Source organism: Syngnathus leptorhynchus, chromosome 21 (genome assembly GCF_054491065.1).
Source record: "Syngnathus leptorhynchus isolate UIUO chromosome 21, UIUO_Slep, whole genome shotgun sequence".
Classification (NCBI taxonomy): domain Eukaryota; kingdom Metazoa; phylum Chordata; class Actinopteri; order Syngnathiformes; family Syngnathidae; genus Syngnathus; species Syngnathus leptorhynchus.
In genome coordinates this window covers 3,212,008-3,233,021 of record NC_141215.1, presented here as the reverse complement: position 1 = coordinate 3,233,021, position 21,014 = coordinate 3,212,008, and the positions used below count along the sequence as shown (strand labels likewise).

At 41.9% G+C, this 21,014-nt stretch overlaps 2 protein-coding genes across 3 annotated transcripts in view; one reads left to right on the top strand and one right to left on the bottom strand.

The window, feature by feature from the left end:
• Nucleotides 1-833: 833 nt before the first annotated feature.
• On the bottom strand, nt 834-8,006 carry fgl2a (fibrinogen-like 2a). Its single transcript, XM_085901639.1, has 5 exons — nt 7,169-8,006; nt 6,167-6,371; nt 3,224-3,443; nt 2,891-3,061; nt 834-2,823 (listed from the first exon to the last, which is right to left on the bottom strand). The coding sequence occupies exons 1-5, from the start codon at nt 7,685-7,687 to the stop codon at nt 2,508-2,510; spliced, it is 1,431 nt and encodes a 476-aa protein (XP_085757765.1). The 5' UTR covers nt 7,688-8,006; the 3' UTR covers nt 834-2,507.
• ccdc146 (coiled-coil domain containing 146) overlaps nt 900-21,014 on the top strand; it is a 32,035-nt gene continuing 11,920 nt past the window's right edge. For both annotated transcript variants that reach the window (XM_085901615.1, XM_085901614.1), the window contains exons 1-21: nt 900-1,010; nt 10,337-10,419; nt 10,828-11,040; nt 11,620-11,677; nt 11,740-11,831; nt 11,891-11,984; nt 12,067-12,140; nt 12,504-12,731; nt 12,894-12,983; nt 13,176-13,272; nt 14,145-14,237; nt 14,465-14,632; nt 15,401-15,489; nt 15,742-15,906; nt 16,025-16,100; nt 16,175-16,323; nt 16,403-16,631; nt 19,412-19,522; nt 19,597-19,734; nt 19,795-19,920; nt 20,010-20,132. In XM_085901615.1, coding sequence (XP_085757741.1) covers nt 900-1,010; nt 10,337-10,419; nt 10,828-11,040; nt 11,620-11,677; nt 11,740-11,831; nt 11,891-11,984; nt 12,067-12,140; nt 12,504-12,731; nt 12,894-12,983; nt 13,176-13,272; nt 14,145-14,237; nt 14,465-14,632; nt 15,401-15,489; nt 15,742-15,906; nt 16,025-16,100; nt 16,175-16,323; nt 16,403-16,631; nt 19,412-19,522; nt 19,597-19,734; nt 19,795-19,920; nt 20,010-20,132 — 2,607 coding nt within the window. The remainder of the gene's footprint in view (nt 1,011-10,336; nt 10,420-10,827; nt 11,041-11,619; nt 11,678-11,739; nt 11,832-11,890; nt 11,985-12,066; nt 12,141-12,503; nt 12,732-12,893; nt 12,984-13,175; nt 13,273-14,144; nt 14,238-14,464; nt 14,633-15,400; nt 15,490-15,741; nt 15,907-16,024; nt 16,101-16,174; nt 16,324-16,402; nt 16,632-19,411; nt 19,523-19,596; nt 19,735-19,794; nt 19,921-20,009; nt 20,133-21,014) is intronic.

Below are 21,014 nucleotides of genomic sequence, written 5' to 3'. Positions count from 1 at the left end.
AAAATGTTCTCAATTCCAATGCCAATTCCTCCTGATTTACTGTGTAGCTTATATTTAAAAATATGAAAAATTGAAAAGTATATACAAGGAAAAAATGTTTTTTTAGTCATAAACAGGGGCTGAATAGTCAATTAAAAGGCCCGCTTAGTTTGGCCAAACAATGCTACACTAGATTGTAATAAATTACGATATTCTGGCCCCTGCTGGACAATTCCGGAAACAAATGTATTTATCTATTTATTATTTAGTAAGTTATATAAATATATGTATAGCCGAGGGGATGATAAAGCGAGCAATTGCTTGGGAAACTGTTTCTTAATAATTGAATTGTAAACTTGATACTAGGCGTTGTTAAGGGCGTACTGCCTCGTTGCTATGACAACGAAAGTTCCCGACACGCACTAAGTGAAAACTGTGATTTGATTCGGTTTTCCAAACATTTCCAGTGTTTTGACAGTCGCGTTTAAGGGTTATTTTTGTTTTGTGTGTTTTGCGTACGGCTTGTGGAAAGTTGTTAACCAGGTAGGTCAACTTTATTCAACTTCGTTTCAAACACTTTACAAGCTTGGCTTGAGCTCATAATGCAAGTCGTCTTAAGTGACGTCAGAACAGAAAACTTTGGTTTGTTGTTTTGCATGAATAATCAATTGTAAACATTTATTTTAATTAATTGAATCACAGGGTTAAAAACTGAAAATAGAAACAAACCCACTGGACACAACAGTAGGACCATAAAAAAAATATATATATAATTTTTAATGTGTATATGTTAACATATTTATAATTGTTAGTGGCTGCATATTACTCCAGGAAGCAGATTTTTGGGGTTTGAATATCCATGAAGTGATTTTTATTCATAATTCATAATATAATATCTATTATTATCCAAATTTACAGAAATGCAGAATAAAGTTGAGGAGGAGGAGGACACTCCTCTTGTCGCCATAGCAACTGATCCTTTACTTTTAGAGACGCCTTCTGCTCGGTCGACTTTTCAACTTCTGGATCAGGTATGAATTTAAAACATGATATATATGATCAGCCTTTATTCACGTGTTTCAAAGCCGTTAATAAATGTTTAATATTTTTTTTAAAAGACAACACAGTATTGCCATTGAAATGGAAGTTTATTATTTTTTTTAAATATCAAAAGTGCATATCCTTTGGGATGACAATGACTATGAATGATAGAAAAGATATTGTACACATACGCAAAGCTTCACACACTCATTATAGTACGAATGGCCACAACAATGTCTTCTTCATTGCTGAAATATTCACATCATCATCATCATCATCATTATTATCAGACCTTGCTTTTAACTCCCGGACATATAAAGTCTATCAAATTTCACAAAATAAAAATAAATACTGTACACGTCCTTAATTCTGCATTCTGCTCGTTCACAGTGTGTTTAGAAGGGATAAAATGATGCAATACAGTGATTTGGCGTTAGGTGGCAGTATTGTACAAGTGGTAAGACTTTTTTTTTTTTTAAACGACTTTTTTTCTGCACTCCAAGTAATTATGATCTGAAAAACAATATGGTGATGTTTCTTCCTGCTGAGTCCTACCATGTCAAGTACAATGCAAGGAATCATTAATTAAACAAATATGCTTCATATTGTATCAGATGATGGAACATGGGCAGAGTGAGTTTAATTAAAAAAAAAATCAACAATAAGGAGGTTATTAATTGTGTACTGCTGCCCGTCACCACTTCGACCCTCTCAAAAAATGAGACTTTTTCAGTTCTGGTATAACTCACTTGAATGGCTGTTGTTAATTATGAAAGCGTTTAGAGTGGAGAAAATGATAGCTCATTAGTTTTACTACCTCTGTGCACTGAGCCGAGTCTAAGCTGGTTTAATAGAAAGATGCAGCAGGACAGGAAGTGGATTATTGACAGAGAACCCGGTTGGAAAAAAATGGTAACACCCCGTTTAATATGATGGCCCCTGCAGGAGGCTTGCTTTTACACAGCTCGTGCGATATTTCTATTAGTCGGTCATTGTTCACAGTCCATTGTCCTTTATTGTCATTTTAGTTCAACATTTAGACGGCTATATACGCCACAGTGGAGAATTAAAAGCACTGTTGTTTTTGTTTTGACTAGGGATGCACCGGTAGCATTTTTTTAATTTTTTTTCAAACAGAGTACAAATGCTAAGTTACACTTGTGTACTTAAAGTATTAATATCGGTGCATCTATTTTTTTGGACTGCTTTTAAAGTGGCCAACCGGGCTACGATCGTGATTGTTATGTATCGTATTTTCCTGGACTATAAGTCGCACTTTAATTTACTCTTAAAATCGACAGTATGGAGTGAAATTCAATTTGAATCAAATTTCTTTCGGTGATGCAATGTAAAAATGTCCAAAAAGCGGACCTGTTCATTGAGACTGCTCCTTATAGTCCGAAAAATACGGTAATGTACAACGTGAGTCTACAGTCTGTCCAACTTCTGTCTGTCCATATTTACCCATATTCCTTTATCGCCTCCTCTTACGGAGCATAATTCTTGGGCCGTATCATCATCTTGACCGTCTTGAAGGCCTGCCTGTAGTTGGTCGGGTAGTACTCCGTCGACATGTTATGCCAAGTCCCCCAGAAGATCCCGTTCCTGACCCCCTTGTACCTCTTGTGGTAGTACTTGCCGTTGAGGTTGGCCGACATGCAGGCGTCAAACCACCAGCCGGAGCTATAGTAGGCGCCGCAATTTCCCGACGGGTACATGTCGTTGTCTCGATCCGGGGTGGAGAAGAACTTTTGGTCGTGGTTGAAATGCTTGTTGAAGGTGATGGCGTTCCCGGCCGTCCCGCTGTAACGATACGTCGGCGTTTTATCACCGTGCGCTTTTTATTTTTATCGTCTTGATTTTACGCTACCTGTATCCACTGATGGACAGCCGGTATCGAAGAAAATCGTTGGCTACGTAGAACTGGTCATACTTGGCGTACTCCCGTACACCCTCGAAATCCTCCAGCTCGATCCGTAGCGTCATGTCTTTAGCTTTTGTCAGGAGATGGATGTGGTCATTGCCTAGCCAGAACTCGCCTCTACGATAAAGGGCAAAAGAGATAAAGATAAATTATGTCAAGTTGTTCACGAGGAGGACACTGTTAGTCATACTGAATTTACTTTACGACCGCGAAGGGGACGAGTTGCAAGGAGAGAGTCCGGTGACGGTAAACGAAGGACAAGACGGAACATAATTCTACCTGAGGTTCCCGAAGCCCTTCTTGTATTCATTCCAGGTCCGGTTGAAGCTGATAGAACCGTCGAGTCGCTGCTGGATAACCGTCCAGCCGCCGCCGAAAGACTCCATGTCACAATAGGCCTCAAAGGTCCCATTCCGGGGGTCGGGGGTGATACGATAGACCCCGTTCTTCCGGGTCTCCAGGACATTGTAGTCCGAACAGTCTCGAGGAGCTAAAATAACTGCGAAAGTAGGGGTGGGGGTGGGGGGGTTATTTGCGAGGGGAATGTGACTGGATGATATTCAATCTTTGCTCAGTTTTTTTTTTTTTTTTTTTTCAGCCCTGCCAAGAGTACCGTAATAGAAATGGCCCCGGAGGCTAAGGAAGGCTGAAGAAAGTAATTCAATTTTTAATCATAATGAAAGTTTTCAGCGCTGAATTAAATCCTAGGGCACTGTATTTCAACGCAAAACGGTTCACCAACTCCCCCCCCCCCTCTTGTACTTGATAAAAAAAAATGTCCCATTGTGACGCGTAGCATCTCAACCTGACCCAGAAGCAGAACCCCGACCAAAAAGAATGTCACGGACCAAGGCGACATTTAGGGAGATAAAAGCCATTGACCTGCACCCCAGGAAATCCAAATCTTTTCAAAACACATAAACCTGCCTCCTTGCATCTTTGAACACTTGTTCCCATGTGGTTGCGCTGCGTGCAGAGCTAAAAGACTGCACAGACTTGTCAAAAAATGTGGGAAAGTGTGTCACTGGATTAAAGTGGTTCTTCCCATGGGGCCTCCATCTTGCTGATTGGAGCAGACTACATGTGGACTCTTTTTGATACATTTTCTGTAGATTAGGAAGGCGGAGCTGAGATGTAATGGGGTATCCAGTCGAGCTTTTGCAAAGTGGAGGGAAAAATATGCCCCTCCGCCTACGATGGTACAGCCCGGTACCATTACTCCAAACAGACACTTATCTTGCCTGAGTGAGGAAGTCACCTTGCGCAATGTGCCGGTCAAGTTTTCCAGACCCCAAACTTGAGTTTTTTTTTTTTTTTAATCAAGTACAGGATTTAACTCATTCACTACCATTGACGACTATAGACGTCGGTTTGGACTGTGCTGGCAGTGAACGAGTTAAAGTGACATTGGTTGAATGACCCTCTCGCCAGCCTTTTTTGTTTTACAAGATTCTCAGCAAGCCGTTTAGAGTCCTTAATGGCTTTCCGGCTCACTTGACAAGACTGACAGTTACTGCTTGAATTATCGTCGCGTCCCGTTTTGACTGCGGTGAGATAAGTGACTAGCAACAAAATGCAACATGACAGCCGGCCGTCGTGTACGATCAGACCTTCGTCCGGAATACAAATGTGTTTCCTCACTGTCTTAGAACATTTTTTTTTTTTATAACCGAAGTAAAATTCAAGTACCTTGCTGGAACATGCATTGGATTCATCGTGCCAGTTCTCACTGTTTGAGTGAGTTAATGTTGCTGAACGTGAACATTAATTCCTGTCACTTCACCTCAAGGCCTTTAATTCATCCCGGCGGATGTGGAAAAAGGAAGATTACCGCTAGCGGCAGGGACTGGCAAAATAAGTTGGGGATAAATACATCCCCAGAAGTTGCCTTTTGCCTCGTACTGCATGACTGATGCTTGGAGATGACTTTTTAAAGCCCATTCAAAGTGCTGCGGCAGTACGCTCGCTCGCTCGCTAAGTCCTCGCGCACGTGATCCATTTAAAAATTTGTTGGTGCAATTCTCCTCTGAGCTTTACTGCTTCTGCACATTTTAAAGAAGCACATCCAAACATTTTCCACGCTGCAGTCGCTTCTTAAGTGAATCGAACCTTGCAGATTTTTTTTTTTTTTCAACTCCCCCCTCTAAGCACTTTTGACTTTTTGTTTATCTCCGCAAGTTCATTTAACATCTGGGACGAATGGTGAGAAACAAGTGGATTGGTGTGACACGTCGAAAAGATTCCGTCATTAGATTGTCGCTTGTCTCTAAGGCAACAGCTGTTTCTTTTTCTGCATTTGGATTCGCTTCAGACAGTCCGAGCACGACTCGCGTCAGAACCATTAGTCGTTTCTCGAGGCAAATATCTCCCGACTGACAGGGAAAGATGAACGTTCCCCTCATCCCCCCCCCTACCCACCGACCACCCGTGTCTAATGTCAGAAAAGCCGCCTACATTGCTCCTTGTGTTGTTGGTGAGAGATAATGAGAAGGAGTTGTTTCACGCAGGACTGAGCACACAAGAGCATGACCTCCAAAACGGGCGAGGCAGACAGGAAAGAAGGATTAAATGGCGAATGAGAAAAAAAAAAATCTTAAATCAAGCGGGGGGAAAAAAAATCTTAAAGAGCAGAAATTGAATAAATGATGGAGGTCACGTGAGTCCGGGGGTAAACATTTTGGCGTCAAAGTGGAGTTTTTTGAAGGAGAAAAAAAAAAAAAAAAGGCAAGTTGAATGATGGGATTCCCTTCACAACATAATCTTCTTAGAAATAAGCTCAAACATTCTCCCACACAAAAAAAAAAAATCTGAATATAGCTTCACATTCTCTTTCACCCGCGAAAAAAAAATGGAGTGCTTTTTTTTTTTTGCTAGCATGTTTGCTTTTCAAGTCCTTCATTCTCCCTCTCCTCATTTTTGGAGTACATAAAAAAAATTGAACGGAATTTCAGGGCACTTAAGCGCCGCGGTCTTACATAAGAAGTCAATTCTAAGTATTTCTTATGAGCACATCCTGAAACTATTCACTCGCCTTTTCAAGGTGACCAGCAAGACTTTGTTGTTGTTTCTAGAGATTATTATTAGCTACTAACTGGAGAATGTCGTTTGGGGGGAATTCGGCTCAGGAGAACCTTAGGAATTATTGAACCCATTTCGAAAATGGACGCTTTGAGGATTGGTGATGTCACACTACAAATCAGGGGGAAAAAAATGAACGCTTACATTGTGGCGTGTTTTGTACGGCACACTGCGCCGTGCAGGTGGTGCTCAGTTTGTTGACCACCCCGGTGATGTTCTCCACACGTCTGTCCATCATGGATTGCACGTTGTCCATGTTGAGGAGGTTGAGACCTTCCATGCGACCCTGCAGGGCGGAGATTTGGTTCCTGGCGTTGCGAAGGCTCACTGACATCCTGTTCAGCTTCACCTGGATGAACGCGGTGATTCGAAAGCTTTAGTGACTCAGCTTGTGCGCTCAGTTGAGCGGACAATTTTCGAGAATAGAGACTGTGTGGTTGTTGGATGGTGGCCAAAAAAAGGATGTGTGGAGGTGAAAAGCTTAGCAGGCAAAGTAAAAATTTACCGTCAATCAGATTTAAGATGCTACTATTGAATATTTTAGGTTCGATGATCTAATCGATGAATCGATTCATCGGGTGCAATTTTGCGTTGGTGTATCCATTTTTTTTTCCAGATTGCTTTTTTTTCACCAATTATTTTTATTTGGTATTATTTAAAAAAAAAGTGAAACGAAAGTTAAGCAGGATGACACAAGAAGGATGGATGGCCATTGTTTTCCAAAGTAAAAGCAGATGTTTGCAAATCTTATTTGGATTAAACACAGAAAATAAATCATTCTGCTTTCACGAATGACCAAAGAAATTTGAATGATTTATTTGCAGTGCCTGGAATTAGAAAATATCAACAATCATTTGGTACAAACTGCTCTTAACGATTACTCGATTATGAAAAAAACGACGATTAATTTAACAATCGATTTTTATCGATTCAAAATGTTGACCTCTCAAATCCAGATGCATATTTCCAACACTGTTTATTGATCATGGAATGTTCCCTCATGCTGTAATGATGCCAGATGAGAACTTCTTACCCAATCAACATTCCGCTCATTCCAATTGGCTGATTATATTTAGCAAGGATTATTTCATTGGAGGATATCTCCATCAATAATTAAAATTATTTCAAGTAAAACATGCCTCTTACCTGCATTTCCTGCATATTGCTCGGACCAGGTGTGATTTTCCCAAAATGATGTCCCAGTCCAGCACCTTCCACATTAGCTCCGGACACCATCCCATTGTCCCTTTCTTCTTGACTGGACCCGCTTTGAACGTCCTGTCTACTTGGGTCCACATCTTTCGTCTGTCCCTGGTCTGCCTGCTGGTGCCCGTAGACTCCGCTCCCCCGAACGCCGCTGCACTCCTGGCAGCTGTTCTTCAGCTTGTTCACCACCTCCTTCAGGTTTTGCAGTTCCTTCATGGTCTTCTCGAGTAGTCTGAACTGCTTGGGCAGCTGGATGGTGAGAGGAGGCAGGGTCACCTGGTAGGGGCACTCCTCACCTTCTTCTACCCCGGAACCCCCGCATTGGCCCGAAGGTCTCAGCTTGATGGCACAGGAGTCTCCTCTCGAGTCCCACTTCTGGTGAGAACTACCGAGGAAGTCCACCACCGCATGGCAGGTGGCCGTGAGCAGGAGAACGGTCCAAACCTGGAGAGTCCTCATTTTTTTTGTTGAGTCGGTAAAAAAAAGTGATCTGAAAGAAGTCAGGATCGGTGTGTGTGTGTGTGTGTGTGTGAGTGAGCGCAACCTGCAAGGATGGGAGAGTGCAGGGGAACTGGCGCTGCCTGCGATGCTGTGTCATTAATATGAGGACGAGCGAGCGAAGGAGGGAGGGAGGAAGGGAGGGTTTCGACTTGGAGAGGATGGGAGGGGCAGCGCTATTACGTAATGGCGTTTGACATATTGGTAGCATTGCGAAAACTTGAGCCGTGCCGCAACATCTTATGTTTTTTTTTTTTTTTTAAAGAGCAAATTGTATGTCCTTGGGCTGCGGCCATCACTCGGTGACACCCCGCCTCACTCGGAAGTCAGCCCATCTCCCCGAGGATGAAAACAACTGGACTTACTTAAGGGCAATGCATTTTTTTCTTTTTCAACTGACTTTACCCTTTTTTGTGAGGCAGCAGTTTGTCTCCACTTCCATTTCCCACTGGCTGGCATAAAAGAGGCTTTAGTGTCATTAACAAACATTTTTAGAATCGATTATTAATCGGTTAATCGAACAATCGGTTTCAAAGTGAATTACTGTCGAGAGGTTGACATGAGAGGAATCCTAAGGCAAAGAAATAGCTCTAAAAAATTAAGGTGATTATAAAAATTGGTTGCTGATTAATTCGATAATTCATTCCTTGCCGATTAATCGATTAATTTCGGCAGTTCTACTTTAGTACTAACAAGCTTTTTCAAACCTCTGGGACTGGCTGGCTACTTGACATTCAGCAAATTAATTTGGGTGTAGCATTCATTAGAGACTTACAAATGAGTGTTATTCCTTTTCTGTCCTGTATTAATTTTTAATGTTATTTCCCCCCCTCCCTTATCACAAGGGAATGAGGGAAAGCATAAAAAGAAATTTGTACTCATGTTCATTGGTGGTTTGTACAAGAAGGTGATGTCAGTCTCGACCAGCGACTGCCCGCAGTTGCTGGATGGAAATTAAAACGGAAAGTTAAGTGGATCCCGCGGACTTGCTTTTGTGGATATCATTAAGACTTCTGCGGATGTCCTCGATTCATTTTTTGCTGCTTAAGGATTCTCTGTGTGCTTTTTTTTTTTTAACATTGCATCAGATGTTATATATTACATTAAAGTTTCATCTTACATCCATTTCTTGCCAGCAGTTATTGTTTACCAGGATGCTAACATAATATTTTTCGTTCTATAACGTCGACAGAAGAAGTCGACGGGAATTATTACAAGTGAAGGTCCTTCACCTTTTCGTCGTGATTTAGTCAGCCTCGGAGCTCAATTTCAAATCAAAAAGTCTAGATCAGAAGATGACAGGAAGGATTGTGAGAGAGACGATGATTCCCTCCACAGTGATGAGCATTATTTTTATTATTATTTTTCTCCCTGTTTTTCACCGACCAGACTATTATTGTTTTTTATTTTTCTCTGCACAATTTTTTCACTAACCAGACTTTATTCATTTATTAATGTTTATTTTTATTTTATCTATTTATTTATTTATTTATTTATTTATTTATTTATTTATTTTTACCTGCGCAATCCAATGAGATCAATACAGAAAATTTCAGTCGTGCTCTGTTTTGATTCAAACTGTCACACTAACCTCATTTATCACGACTCCATCATCCAGATTTAGCTGTAAATTTTATATTTTTCTTCTTTTAGTGCACTCCTGCCTGCTTTATTCAATTATTTCCACGTGCATGTCCAAATCCAGACCGCCTGCTGTCTTCGGGCATAAATCGAATCGAGCAATCATCTCACTTCAAAGATGGTCGGCCACATGTTACACCTTACGCGCTCACCCCCGTAAAAATCTTCCAATTCTCTTTAACGGTCTCATCACCGAAAAAAGGGGTAAGGCCTGATCTCAAAAAAACGCTCTCTGGGGCTGTTTCGGATAAAGCAATCCGAAATGCCTGCCGCGTCATCTGTAACGGTCGAAATCACAATACCCGGTGACTCATCGGATGCTTCTAAATCCGTTCGATTGTTCTCATTCCTTTTAGATGAGCTGTACCATAATAAAATCTGATCCCGGGGGAGTCTGTGATCAATTTCATGACTAAACAATAAACATGCAGGCATGTATGACCCACTTACAAGCGGAAAGATCGTGACACTTTTTTTTTTTTCAATGAATCGTAAACAACATCATTAACTATATTTAAAAGTCGATACGGTTGTTTTTAGATGACTTGGAGAACATTCAAGGTTACCCATCTCATTATGCCCTCATGTCGACCCGCCTGGCTTCGAAGATAAGAGCCGAGCACCTGTCCGCCTTTTCCATCATTGTGACACGCTAAAGTACCACGCCACGGGGGGGAAATTTACCCACAGCAACTCTTTCAGCAAAAGCAGATAATCAGACCAACGTGTTTTTGTTTTTTATCCCTGTATTGGTTTTTAAGATGGAAAATTTCCACTATTTGTTTTTTTTATCTTCGGAATTAGAGATTAGCTTTCCAGTGAGGTCAGGAAATTGTGATGCTTTGATCGGTGTCGATAAAGGTTTTATTTCCGATTTTCCGATTAACGGGAAGAATTACTACGCATTTGTTAGTGGTGGGTTTTTTTTTTATGTGTCCATTTTATTGACTTTATTTTATTGCCTTTCAGATGCTGTCACAAGGCAAAATGAGTCAAAGCAAAGTGGACAAGTTAAAAGCGATCTACAGGCAACTCAGTGAGGAAATCAAAAGGTATGCTGGGAAACAAAAGGTTTTTTTTCTTGTTGATATACGGGAGCCAAAGTAAAGCTCAAGTTGAGACAAAAGGGTGGAGATGCTAGAACTGTATGCCAAAACTAATGCGGCAATTTTGGACCTGAATGTAGTTGAATTCCAAAATAAAGAGCAAAGTAGAAAAATAATGAGCTCTTTTAACCGATTGATTGCCGATCAATGTCAAACTCCTTTAAAAAGATCATCAAAATTGCTAGCAATATCTCTATATTTAAAAAGTCAAGATTGTCATTTTAGAATGACACAAAGTCGTTGAAAATGTTGTCTTCGTGGGCCATATAAAATGATGCGGTGGGCCGTATCTGGTCCCCGGGCCTGGAGTTTGACACCAATAATATTTTGCAGCTGAATATTTCCCTCCAACAGTGCCCAGGATTCCGAGGGCCGTCTTTTAGAAGAGGCCAAGAGGCTTCGCGGCGAGCTGAGGCGGCTTCAAGCCGACGCGGAGAGAAGCGAGTCGAGCTTCTCAGAGGAGCCCACGAGTGAGGCGGGCAAGCTGAGGCGGGAGCTCCTGCGGGCATTCACCGAGTTGAAAGCGGCCGAGGATCGAGACTACGTGACGCAGCAGCAGCTCAAGTGGTGAGAACCCGAGTATCCAAATATTTGACAGTGATAAGCAACTTTTTTTTAGAAGGGGGGGGGGGAGTAAAACAACAAAGTGTTTTTAAGCTTTATCTCAACAACCGTGTCTGTTGAGCCAGTCACCAGCGGAATTTAATGTTTCCTCCCTGGGATGTGTTTACATGTCCGAGTGCTCTACGCAGGTTAGAGTCTTGACGTCAGTGCCAGAGTTATTTTTGTTCTGCTTCTTCTCTGGCGAGCCATTTTTCCTCACTTGTGCCACAGGCCTAGCTTTTTTCCTTCCTCTAAATCCCTCAACGCCGCTATCGGTGGGGTCGGATGCACCCAGAGAAATGGAAAAGAACACTTCAGTGCACCCCCCCTCCCTCTGGAGGTCAGCGGGAGGTCACTGGAACATTACTAGGCAACGTGATAACATGCGCCGACGCTTCCCGAACATTCAGTCCAATGACCTCTCGCTTTAAAACCCCCACAAAAAAAAAAAAACAAGAACTCAAATCTACTTTGTGCATCCCTTGTCACTTTTTTTTTTTTTTTTTTTTATATTCCGTTCACCTTACTTTACCTTTGGTGCAGGCTCCGGGAAGAGAAGCGATGTCTTCTGAAGGAGAGCAACAATGCGTCGAAACTCGACGTAAGTTTCCAGACGAATTGTTGAAGATTCCCGAGTTGATAAATAATCAGTCGCTGTTCCAGATTCCGCAGGAACTCGAAAGCACCACGGTCACCCTGAAAGACAAATATGAAAAACTAAAAAAGGAAGTGGCCCAGAGACAGATGGAGATCAGGTAAAAAAAAAAAATCATCTGTTTGACATGATCTGTGCATGAAATTTCTACTCAAACAGAAATCTCAAAGAAGACATGGAGACCTACCAAACCCAAACACTCAAAGAAGAGAAAGATCTGGAAGAATTGAAAAAAATCATACAAATCAAAGAGGTGTGTGTATCGTATTCCATCACACCGTCAATAAAATAACAAATCTACTTTCTCCTTCTCTCGTGTGTTTGTGTGCTGCAAGGCCGAGAAAACTCGACTCCTCGCCGCACCTGAGCAGATTATAAAGGAGATTGGAGAGAAACGTACCAAGAGGGAGTGAGTGCCTTAGACACGTTTAACAATCTGTGTCCAATAAGTGGAGGAAATGTTCCAAATGCTCGGGGTATAAACTCCAAATGAGCTGCTTAGACGCCTTCGCTTGAGTCAGCACGAGAAAACAAAAATGGCTCAATTCGCCACCTGATATGTTTTTTCCCCTCCTTCTGTCAGTGCACTTAAATCACAATCTAAATTACAATCTACACAAAACTGCATGAGATTAAATTGGGTTAAAAAATATATATATATATATATATATTCATTGCGCTTTTAAATCAAGAGCTAAAAGCTGTTTGTTGTTACTTTGTTGGAACCGAAGGTGTCAAGATGTAATGAGTGTGAAACCAAATTGGCCTTTAGAGCTGCAGTAAAGACGTTGGGAGCGATGGACGCCCAGTTGGACCAAATTAAACAGCAAATGAAGGAAGTAGAAGAGCAAAATGACCTCCTCAGGTTACAAAAGAAGGAGCTGGCTAAGGAGATGAAAGGTCTTCAGGCACGAGTGGAGGCCACACAGAGGAAATGTTGTGAGATGCAGAAGGAACATGAGGTCATTAGGGAAGAGGAGGCTGAGCTCATAGGACGCAGGTACATCCTTTCATTTATTCGAAAATATCAATCTGGGTTTGAATGGATGGAATCGGAAAAGACGTCTAAACCCGTCTTTGGGAGTGAATGTAATTAGTCAAATTATACTGAAATTTTTTTTGTGTGTGTGTCATTTTTTCAAAACATTTTTTGGATTACCAGAGGGATCCTGGAAATGAAGTTGCAAAGTATCACGTGTGAGCACAAGCTTCTTCGCCAGACTCGGTCTGTGCAGCTCAAAGAGAAAAAAAGGTGAACATACCACACAAAAAAAAAAAAAAAATGCTTGTATGTAATCAAATTCAACAACACTGTATGGAAAATCTGCCGATTTTCCCGATTATAACGTATCAAGGAGGCGTGTCAATTTTAGCTTTTCCACGCTAACAATTGATTTGATGATGATGGTGGTGATGAATATTTTAAAAGTGTCTGTCTCCTCAGGCAGATGCAAAACCTCAGGAGGATGGAACGAGCGCTGGCCACGGTCACTGAGCAGCTCAAACACACGCAATCTACCTGCGTTGACATGCAAGCACAGGTGAGCTATTGCGTAACGTATTTAAATGAGTATAAAGGCTTTTGCGATAATTCTGCTATCGCTTTTACGACCACAGTTAACACTGCAGGTGTTTGGGAACGTTTTTGTTTTTTTTTTGACTCGCTGTTCCTGTTATCAGGAACATTCATATCCATTACATCAGGAACGTATTTTTTTTTTTCTAATCTGTCAGCTTCCTGTAATTTCACCGCTGCGAACAGTTTGTGAAGCGAAAGAAAGACGAGAAGGGGAATCAAGGGAATTGGTGTCAGCACATCTCATGCATACATAAAAGGAAAGATGGATGACACACGGGGGATTTCACATATTTAGGAAATGTCGCAAACAGTGTTTCTGCAAATCAATGCATTTTACGACTAATTTAGGTAGGATGTGTTTTTTCTTACATCCTTTTTGGGATTTAAATCCTAATGTTTGCTAGGGCTGTCACCATCGAATATATTTAAATCTCGATTAGTTGTTGATTCATCGATTAATTTTGACATGCAATTGAAATGCTATAATAGTAATATATAATAACAAAATAAGACAATTTAAATAAATGTAAAAATATAATATATAAATATATCCCGATTAGTTGTCGATTAATCGATTAATTTTGAAACCGCTAAAATTCCAGCAATTGAAATGCTGTAATAATAATATATAATAACGAAATGAGAATATTTTAAATATAATAATATATAAATATATCCCGATTAGTTGTCGATTAATCGATTAATTTTGACAATTGAAAATAAAATATAATAAAATAAAAAATATCATAATAAAATGCTAGCAATTTCACGATGCGTGAGTGAAATACGCCTACTGAACTTCTCCACTAAGTTCACATTGATTTGCGTTTCCAGTTGGAGGCTCTTCGGAAAAGAGGCCCCAATGTCGCGCAGAGGACGGCGCTCCAGAAGGAAGTCGATGCTCTCAAAGTGAGCGTTGCAAAACAGGTAAGGATGCATTCGCTACATGTGGGCGGGCGCCATGCTGTTAGCGACTGCATCGTGCACCACCTCATTAGTCTCAGACATGGACAAAGGTAGCGTTGTTTTGTCGTTTTTTTTTTTTTTTCTTACACGCCCCCATATTTAACAAATAGCAACACTATTCAAAAGCAAGTTTTGTTTTTCAGCTGAGAACAATGCAAAGTATTCTACCCCACCTGCTCCCTTGCTAGTTATCAAGAGCCGACAAGACGAGCCAGAAGCAGCAGCAGTCTGGGATCATTCAGGCGTTGCTGAGAGAATCGGACAGCCTGAGAGAAGAACTGCATCACCTCCGATGTTTGACATACATCAAAGCTGAAGAGAGGGGCCTGAAGCACCGTGAGATGCTCCGAGCTCAGGTGCTCCTCGCGCACACGTAATCGCTTGCAATACGTTCCATGTGGTTGAAGCAGACACAAACATTTTATTGACTGAAATGTATTGTGTCTCGGGCTGAAACGATTCATCGGAAAACTTAATTCACAGCGATCGTTATTATTGGGTTTATTTAAATTTGACTTAGCTTTTAAAGCAATGTAATTCATTTTCCTTTAAATTATATATGTTTTCACATTTATTTTTTTAATATATGGAGTATTTATTTGAGTGGAAGGGCATTTTTGCTGTACCGTATTTCCCGGACTATAAGGCGCACCGGACTATAAGGCGCACCTTCAATGAATGGCCTATTTTAAAACGTTGTCCTTATATAAGGCGCACTGGACTATAAGGCGCACTGTCGGCTTTTGAGAAAATGTTAGGTTTTTAGGTGCGCCTTATAGTCCAGAAAATACGGTAATTAATTTTTGTTTTTTTATAAACGTAAGATGTAGTTTCAGTTATTTTTCATTTCTTTTTTGTTTTGTCTTTGAAATTATTTTTCAACTTGAGAGCATTTGGTTAACTATAAAAACTTTGCTCCACATTCTCATTTCCTGGCACCCATGTCACTCACCAGCCCAAACTCATCAAATCTCATTCATCAACACACAACCAATACTTTCCCGATTAATCGGTAGACTGATCGATTCTAGAAATACTCAATCGCCGCAGCCCTACTCATGTCTTTTCTCTGCCGCTAGTAACACCATAAAATGCTCCACCTGTGTGATTGAATCCACCCGCAGCAAATGAAGCAGCACATCCAAGAGGAACTGCGAGAGAAGGAGCTCATCGTGATGCAGTACAGCAAGCTGAGCGCCATGCTGCAGCGCAGGTGTCACTTTTTTTTGTGGTTGTTGTCATTCCGCTTTGCAGACACCCCCCCCCCCCTCTCCTAGATTATTGCATTTTATTTAATATTTGCGAGAGTGAGGGCATGATCTACATGCAGCACATTGTGACCAGTTAAAAAAAAAAAGCTCATTTAACAGTAACGGAAAACTCTCTTTTAAAAGGCATCTGTTGTCAGCGCGCAGTCATTTCAAGCCCGACTGAGCGGCTAATGAATTGTTTCCTTATTCCTCAGAGTGCTACAGTATGGCGAACTTTACGACGTGATCACAGAGGAGAAAAATAAGTATGTCAAGCTGAAGCAGATCGCCTCGCAGAGTATCGCCGAGTTGACGGAGCAGGCAATGGTGCTGGAAAATGAGCTGGAGATCCAGAAGAGCATCGTCACCAAGAAGGACAGGTTGAGACAGGACATCTTTTTGGATTCATAAGCATTACAGAAAATTATTTTATTTATTTATTTATTTTTTTTTTTTTTTCCATTTAATGTTTTTATTTTTATTATTTATTTTTCACAGTTTGCTTTCCAAAGTTCAAAAGAAGGTCTCCGATTGCTGCAAAATGCGGGAAAAGCTACGCAACAATATCAACAAGGTATCCTGTTCAATTTTTTTTCAGCGTTGGATATTTAATGTGTTTATTTTTCTCATTTATTGAACATCCCATAGGTTGCTTGGCAAAGACGTCAGGTCAACCAGGAGTTCGAGGACAACGAAATAGAGTTACACAGACTCAGGGAAGTGATCAGTCTCCAGGAGCAAGCTCTAATCGACCTCGGCAAGAACCAGGAAGGAGCCGTTCAGCGTCGCAACTTTCTGTGCGTTTGGCATTTTAAACTACCGACGCATTTGTGATTCGAATAGCGTGCCACATATCTTGTCCCTTCCACCTCGCAGCGGTATTCAGCTGCTGGAGCACGAGGAGGTGTTGTTCGACTACCAAGAGAAGGTCAACTCGCAGGAGGCGGCCATCGCCGAGGGCAACGAGGCAATGGAAATCTTGGAGAAGGAAGCGAGAGAGTTGAAGGTGGCCATCGGAGAGGCGAAGAGACAGATTGGCTTTAAGAAGAAGGAAGTGCTGGCCCAGAAGAAGATGGAGGAGGAGCTCATTATGCTGCAGCTCGAGGTAATCTTAATGGGAAGTCGGCACATATATGATGAATTACATGAGGTTGGACCTTCCTGCCAGTAAATGTGTTAGCATGCAGTGCGTCAAGCTGTAGCTTCAAGCGTAATAGTGTCGACATCTGCCGATTCCGGGTAGGACGTGACTTATTATGGCTACAGGATTGCATTGCTCAACTTGATGTATATATGTTAAACAACCAGCTCAGCTTGAAACTCAACCAGATGAACATCCAAAACTGGACCTTCTTAAAGTTAATCAGCAATAATAGATGAGGGTGGATATTTGTAACTACTTATTGGTTAAAAATAACCTGGATCTTGAACGGATTAATTACATTTCCATTCATTTCAATGGGAAACCTTACCTTGGTTTGTGAATTCATTAGCTAGCATTGTCACTCAAATTCATGCTGACCAGCTAGATTTATTGATACATCAGAATCGCAACAGTGTCTCCCACCAGCTTTTACTTAAAAATCAAAAATTTGTACCGACATTTTCTGGTACTCCAGGGGACGATTGTTCTGGCGTAATGCCATCGGTACAATGACTCAAGACTACTGGATGGATTGCCCTGACATCGAGAAAATAGCATTTGGATTCGTTTCTCTGGTTTGATTGTCAGTGTTTAATATCACGAGCCTGACTTCCAGTGTGATACCTTCTGTCGGTTCATCTGGCCAACCCCTCTCCCTCTCCCCCCCCCCCCCCCCCCTTCCTGTGTAAAACGGATCATCTTCCATGCCGCACAAATGTAATCTACCGTCGGAGTCTTGCCAGTTCAATTCATTCACCGAACGAATTCAATCCCCATGCAGGTTGTTTAGTCAAGCATTTTTCCTACATTTGTATTCATCTGTGACCGTTTTATCCGCACGCCTCCCCCCCTCCCCTCCCCCCTCCCTTGCCCGCCACTTTTGATGGCAAATTTAGACAAAGATGGATTAGGCCATCTGCGAGACCATTGTAGTTCAATACGGCGGCGGCGGCTCGGAATTTTAATCGTGGAAAAATAAACACAGACTGCTGTCGGATGTTGTTGATGAGCTTCTGGCATCTCTCTGCACCATAACTCCCCCTTGTAATACTTCAAAACAGCTCTTATGTGCTTCATGCCCCCCCCCCCCCCCTCACTTTATTCTTTCAGGGTGGGGCGGATGACATGCCGCACACTCCCAATGGTGGTGAGTCATTTTGTGTCCGTCCCTAAATTTTCATCCAACCTGTCTGGAAAGGCAGCGTGGGGAAATCCGCAGTCGAGACACGTGTCTGCGACATATGCTCATTCCCCAAGTCTACAAATATTCCATTTTTTTATTCCAAGCATAACTTTATTTTTCTACCTCCTACCAATATAAAGACTTTTAATTTCATGCATGGCCTGGACCCTACTTATCATTCTTTTAATGTGTTTTGAGACTTGCCCAAGCCTGAGGTCTTGTACTCTCTCACTTTCTATCTTTTCCCGACAATCATAAAAGAGGCGGGTGGTTTTTGGGGGGTGAAAGTGGGGGGGTTTAATCATCATCAAGTAATTTAGCGTGGAGGCTCCTCCCATTTATTCTATATTTTTAATCCAATTTCTCTTATCGGGTATTGTTTGACAAAAAGCGACATTTTGCTTTCAAAATCGTGGCTAGTAGTTAGCGACATAGCTCGGGTGTTGTTGCCATGGAAACCGTAGATCACTTCTTTTATTGGATTGTATACTGTACGGTAATTTATTTATTTTTTTCCCTCATGCGTTAAGTGTTCTTTCGGTCGCGCCGATGATTTGACGATAATTTTCCTTGTCGAACCTGATATCATCTGTGTCTTATTATGGGAAACGAGATAACGCGCATCGCTCTCTGTCAAACCCGATTTTTATTTTCCTCACTTCGTCTTTCATTCTCTGCCGTTTTGATTTCACATCCCTTATCTGCCGCCGTTTGATACGACTTTATCTCTCTTCCTCTATCGCCGGTTTCACGTGACGCACGTGCGAGCTGTATTTAAAGGTTCCGAGACGTCGCTTTGAATCAAACCCGGCCTCCAGTTCACACTCGGAAGGCTTCATTAATCTCGTGGAAGTCAGAGGAAATGGGAATCATCATCTTTGTATCACGCTGGCTTTCTTCCCACCGCTTCACACACGTGACCATACAGGCGTGCAAACAGGCCTAATCCGCACGGGTTTCATAAGACGGGTCACGACCCCCCGTGTCGCGCTTTTTGTTTTCACACCCTGTTGTTCTCCCCCCCCACCTCCCCACCTTGGTCTTTCCAGTTGCTTCCTCGAGGTTTTCAACTTGATCCCCTACGGCGTCTATAAATATTTTCTGATGTTGCTTCTTGCTGTTTTGGATGGATGTCTGGGTTTGGTTTTTTTTTTGGTTCCATTTGTGCATACATATTTTTATGACTCCATAGCCGTGTTAGATACGAGGTTAGACGTTGAGCTACGTAGCCGTCTCCTCGTTGTGACCTTTTTCCTGGATTTCTGCACCCTTGCAACACTTAACAGTTGAAATCAGTGGAGTCAATTGGTGCCGTAGACCCGGATATAATTCAATTTTATTTTATTTGGTAGTTACTGTCGGCACAATATTACCAGCATCAATGTTATAATGATTGGTAGAAGTTGGAACCAGAACTTGTTGATTGGTGCCGTGACCCAGATATAATTCTAAATTTATTTTAAAGACCAGTGTGCAGCTTTAAAGAGGAGATAATAAAATATTATTTTATAATCCAATAATTTTTGGATTTTTTCCCTTTCTCTCCATAATTATACAGATGTTAGAAGTCCGGGACAAAACGCTCGACAATCTGACAAAAACAGCCAATTACAAAACGCTTAAAGGCACCGATGCTTCGTCCCCGGAACTGGTCAAGAAGATCGAGAAGGTACGCTGGAATTTTTTTTTTGTTTGTTTTGCTCAAGTGGAATTTTTAAAACGGTTATGCGTCTCTCGTTGCAGTTGGAGGTCAGCCTTGCCGAAAGGGACAGGCAACTTTTGGAGAAAGAGCTCCTGGTGGAGCAAGTGACACGTCTCTCCGACGATCTCCGAGAACAGAACGCCAACTGCAAACACGACAAACTATCGCTATCCAAGAAGGTAAAACTCAAAAAAGACGAAATTACGTTAACACGTGCGACTAATCTCGACGTGATTCAGCTGAACGAGCTTCGAAGCCACATTATGGAAACCAGCCGCCGCTTGATGGCCGCGTCTGCGGAAGTCTCCATGAAACAGGCCGCCGTTTTATGTCTCCAGCAGGAAGTCAAAGAGAAAGAGCTTCAGGTCAGGACGGAATCGCCACCCTGCAGTGTCCTAATTCTTTCGAGGTTGGCCGAAGTCAATTTACTACACGTTGTTTTATTGGTTTCCAGATGGACAGATGCCAGAGGCGCTTGGAGCAAGGCCTACCGCCTTGCCCCGAGATGGAAGAAGAATGGAGGAGGATGCTCCGGGACAAAAAGAGGAGACAGAGAGACAAAGAGGAGCGAGATCGGGTAAAGAAATACACTCGCAAAGATCATTGGTCAAGACTTGATTAATGCGCCTGAGGCAGAGGAAGAAGGGGGAGGGAGAAGAGAAGAATGAAGACGAGAATCGAGGCAGGAATTGATTAAAGCTGTAAGACTCGGGAAGTGTTGCTTTATATCTGCGTTTGTGTGTGTACGTTTTTTTTTTTTCTTCCCCCTCATAGGCTTTATTCCCGTTTACAGCTTCGAAAAGACACCGAATGCAAATGAGATCTTCCTCATGAACTTCCCAGTTCATTGTGTTTCCTGTCTGTTAGCCATCCGTGCATCCTCCCCCCTTCTCCCTCCTTTCCTGGTTTAAAGCTAATGTTTCTCGTGCCGAGCAATAATCCATTCATATGCTTTGAAGTCTGTGCGGGGATTTCAGCTCACCTCATTTTCAGGCTGCATGACTGTAAGGTCATAGGGGGCAGGGTTGCTTTTTCCTCCTTAAGTAGAACTTTGACCCATTTACAATACGCCGTACTGAATGTATGGAATGCGTGACATTATTTCATGTCAAGTCAATTCCCAAGCCGGTTAGCTAGTAGCTAGCTTGAGCGACATTATTCCATGTTAAGTAAATTCCCGCCTAGCCTGTTAGCTAGCGCCTCTCTGTTGTACGGGATTTATTCCAGCCAGTAAAATAAATTGAGGCGAATCGATTTTTGCCTGCTTTGCAAAATCCATAAAAGTGAGTCGTGACACTAACAAAGTCTCCAGACCCATTTGTAGAAAGTGCTTCCAAATTCTTGTGGTGAAAAGTGCATCTGGGTCAGAGCTTGGCCAAATGGCTTTAATGAGCCAGAAGATGGAAAAGCACAGCACCTTAATCGCAGCGCCGCTGTGTTGTTTGTTCACTCTGGACTG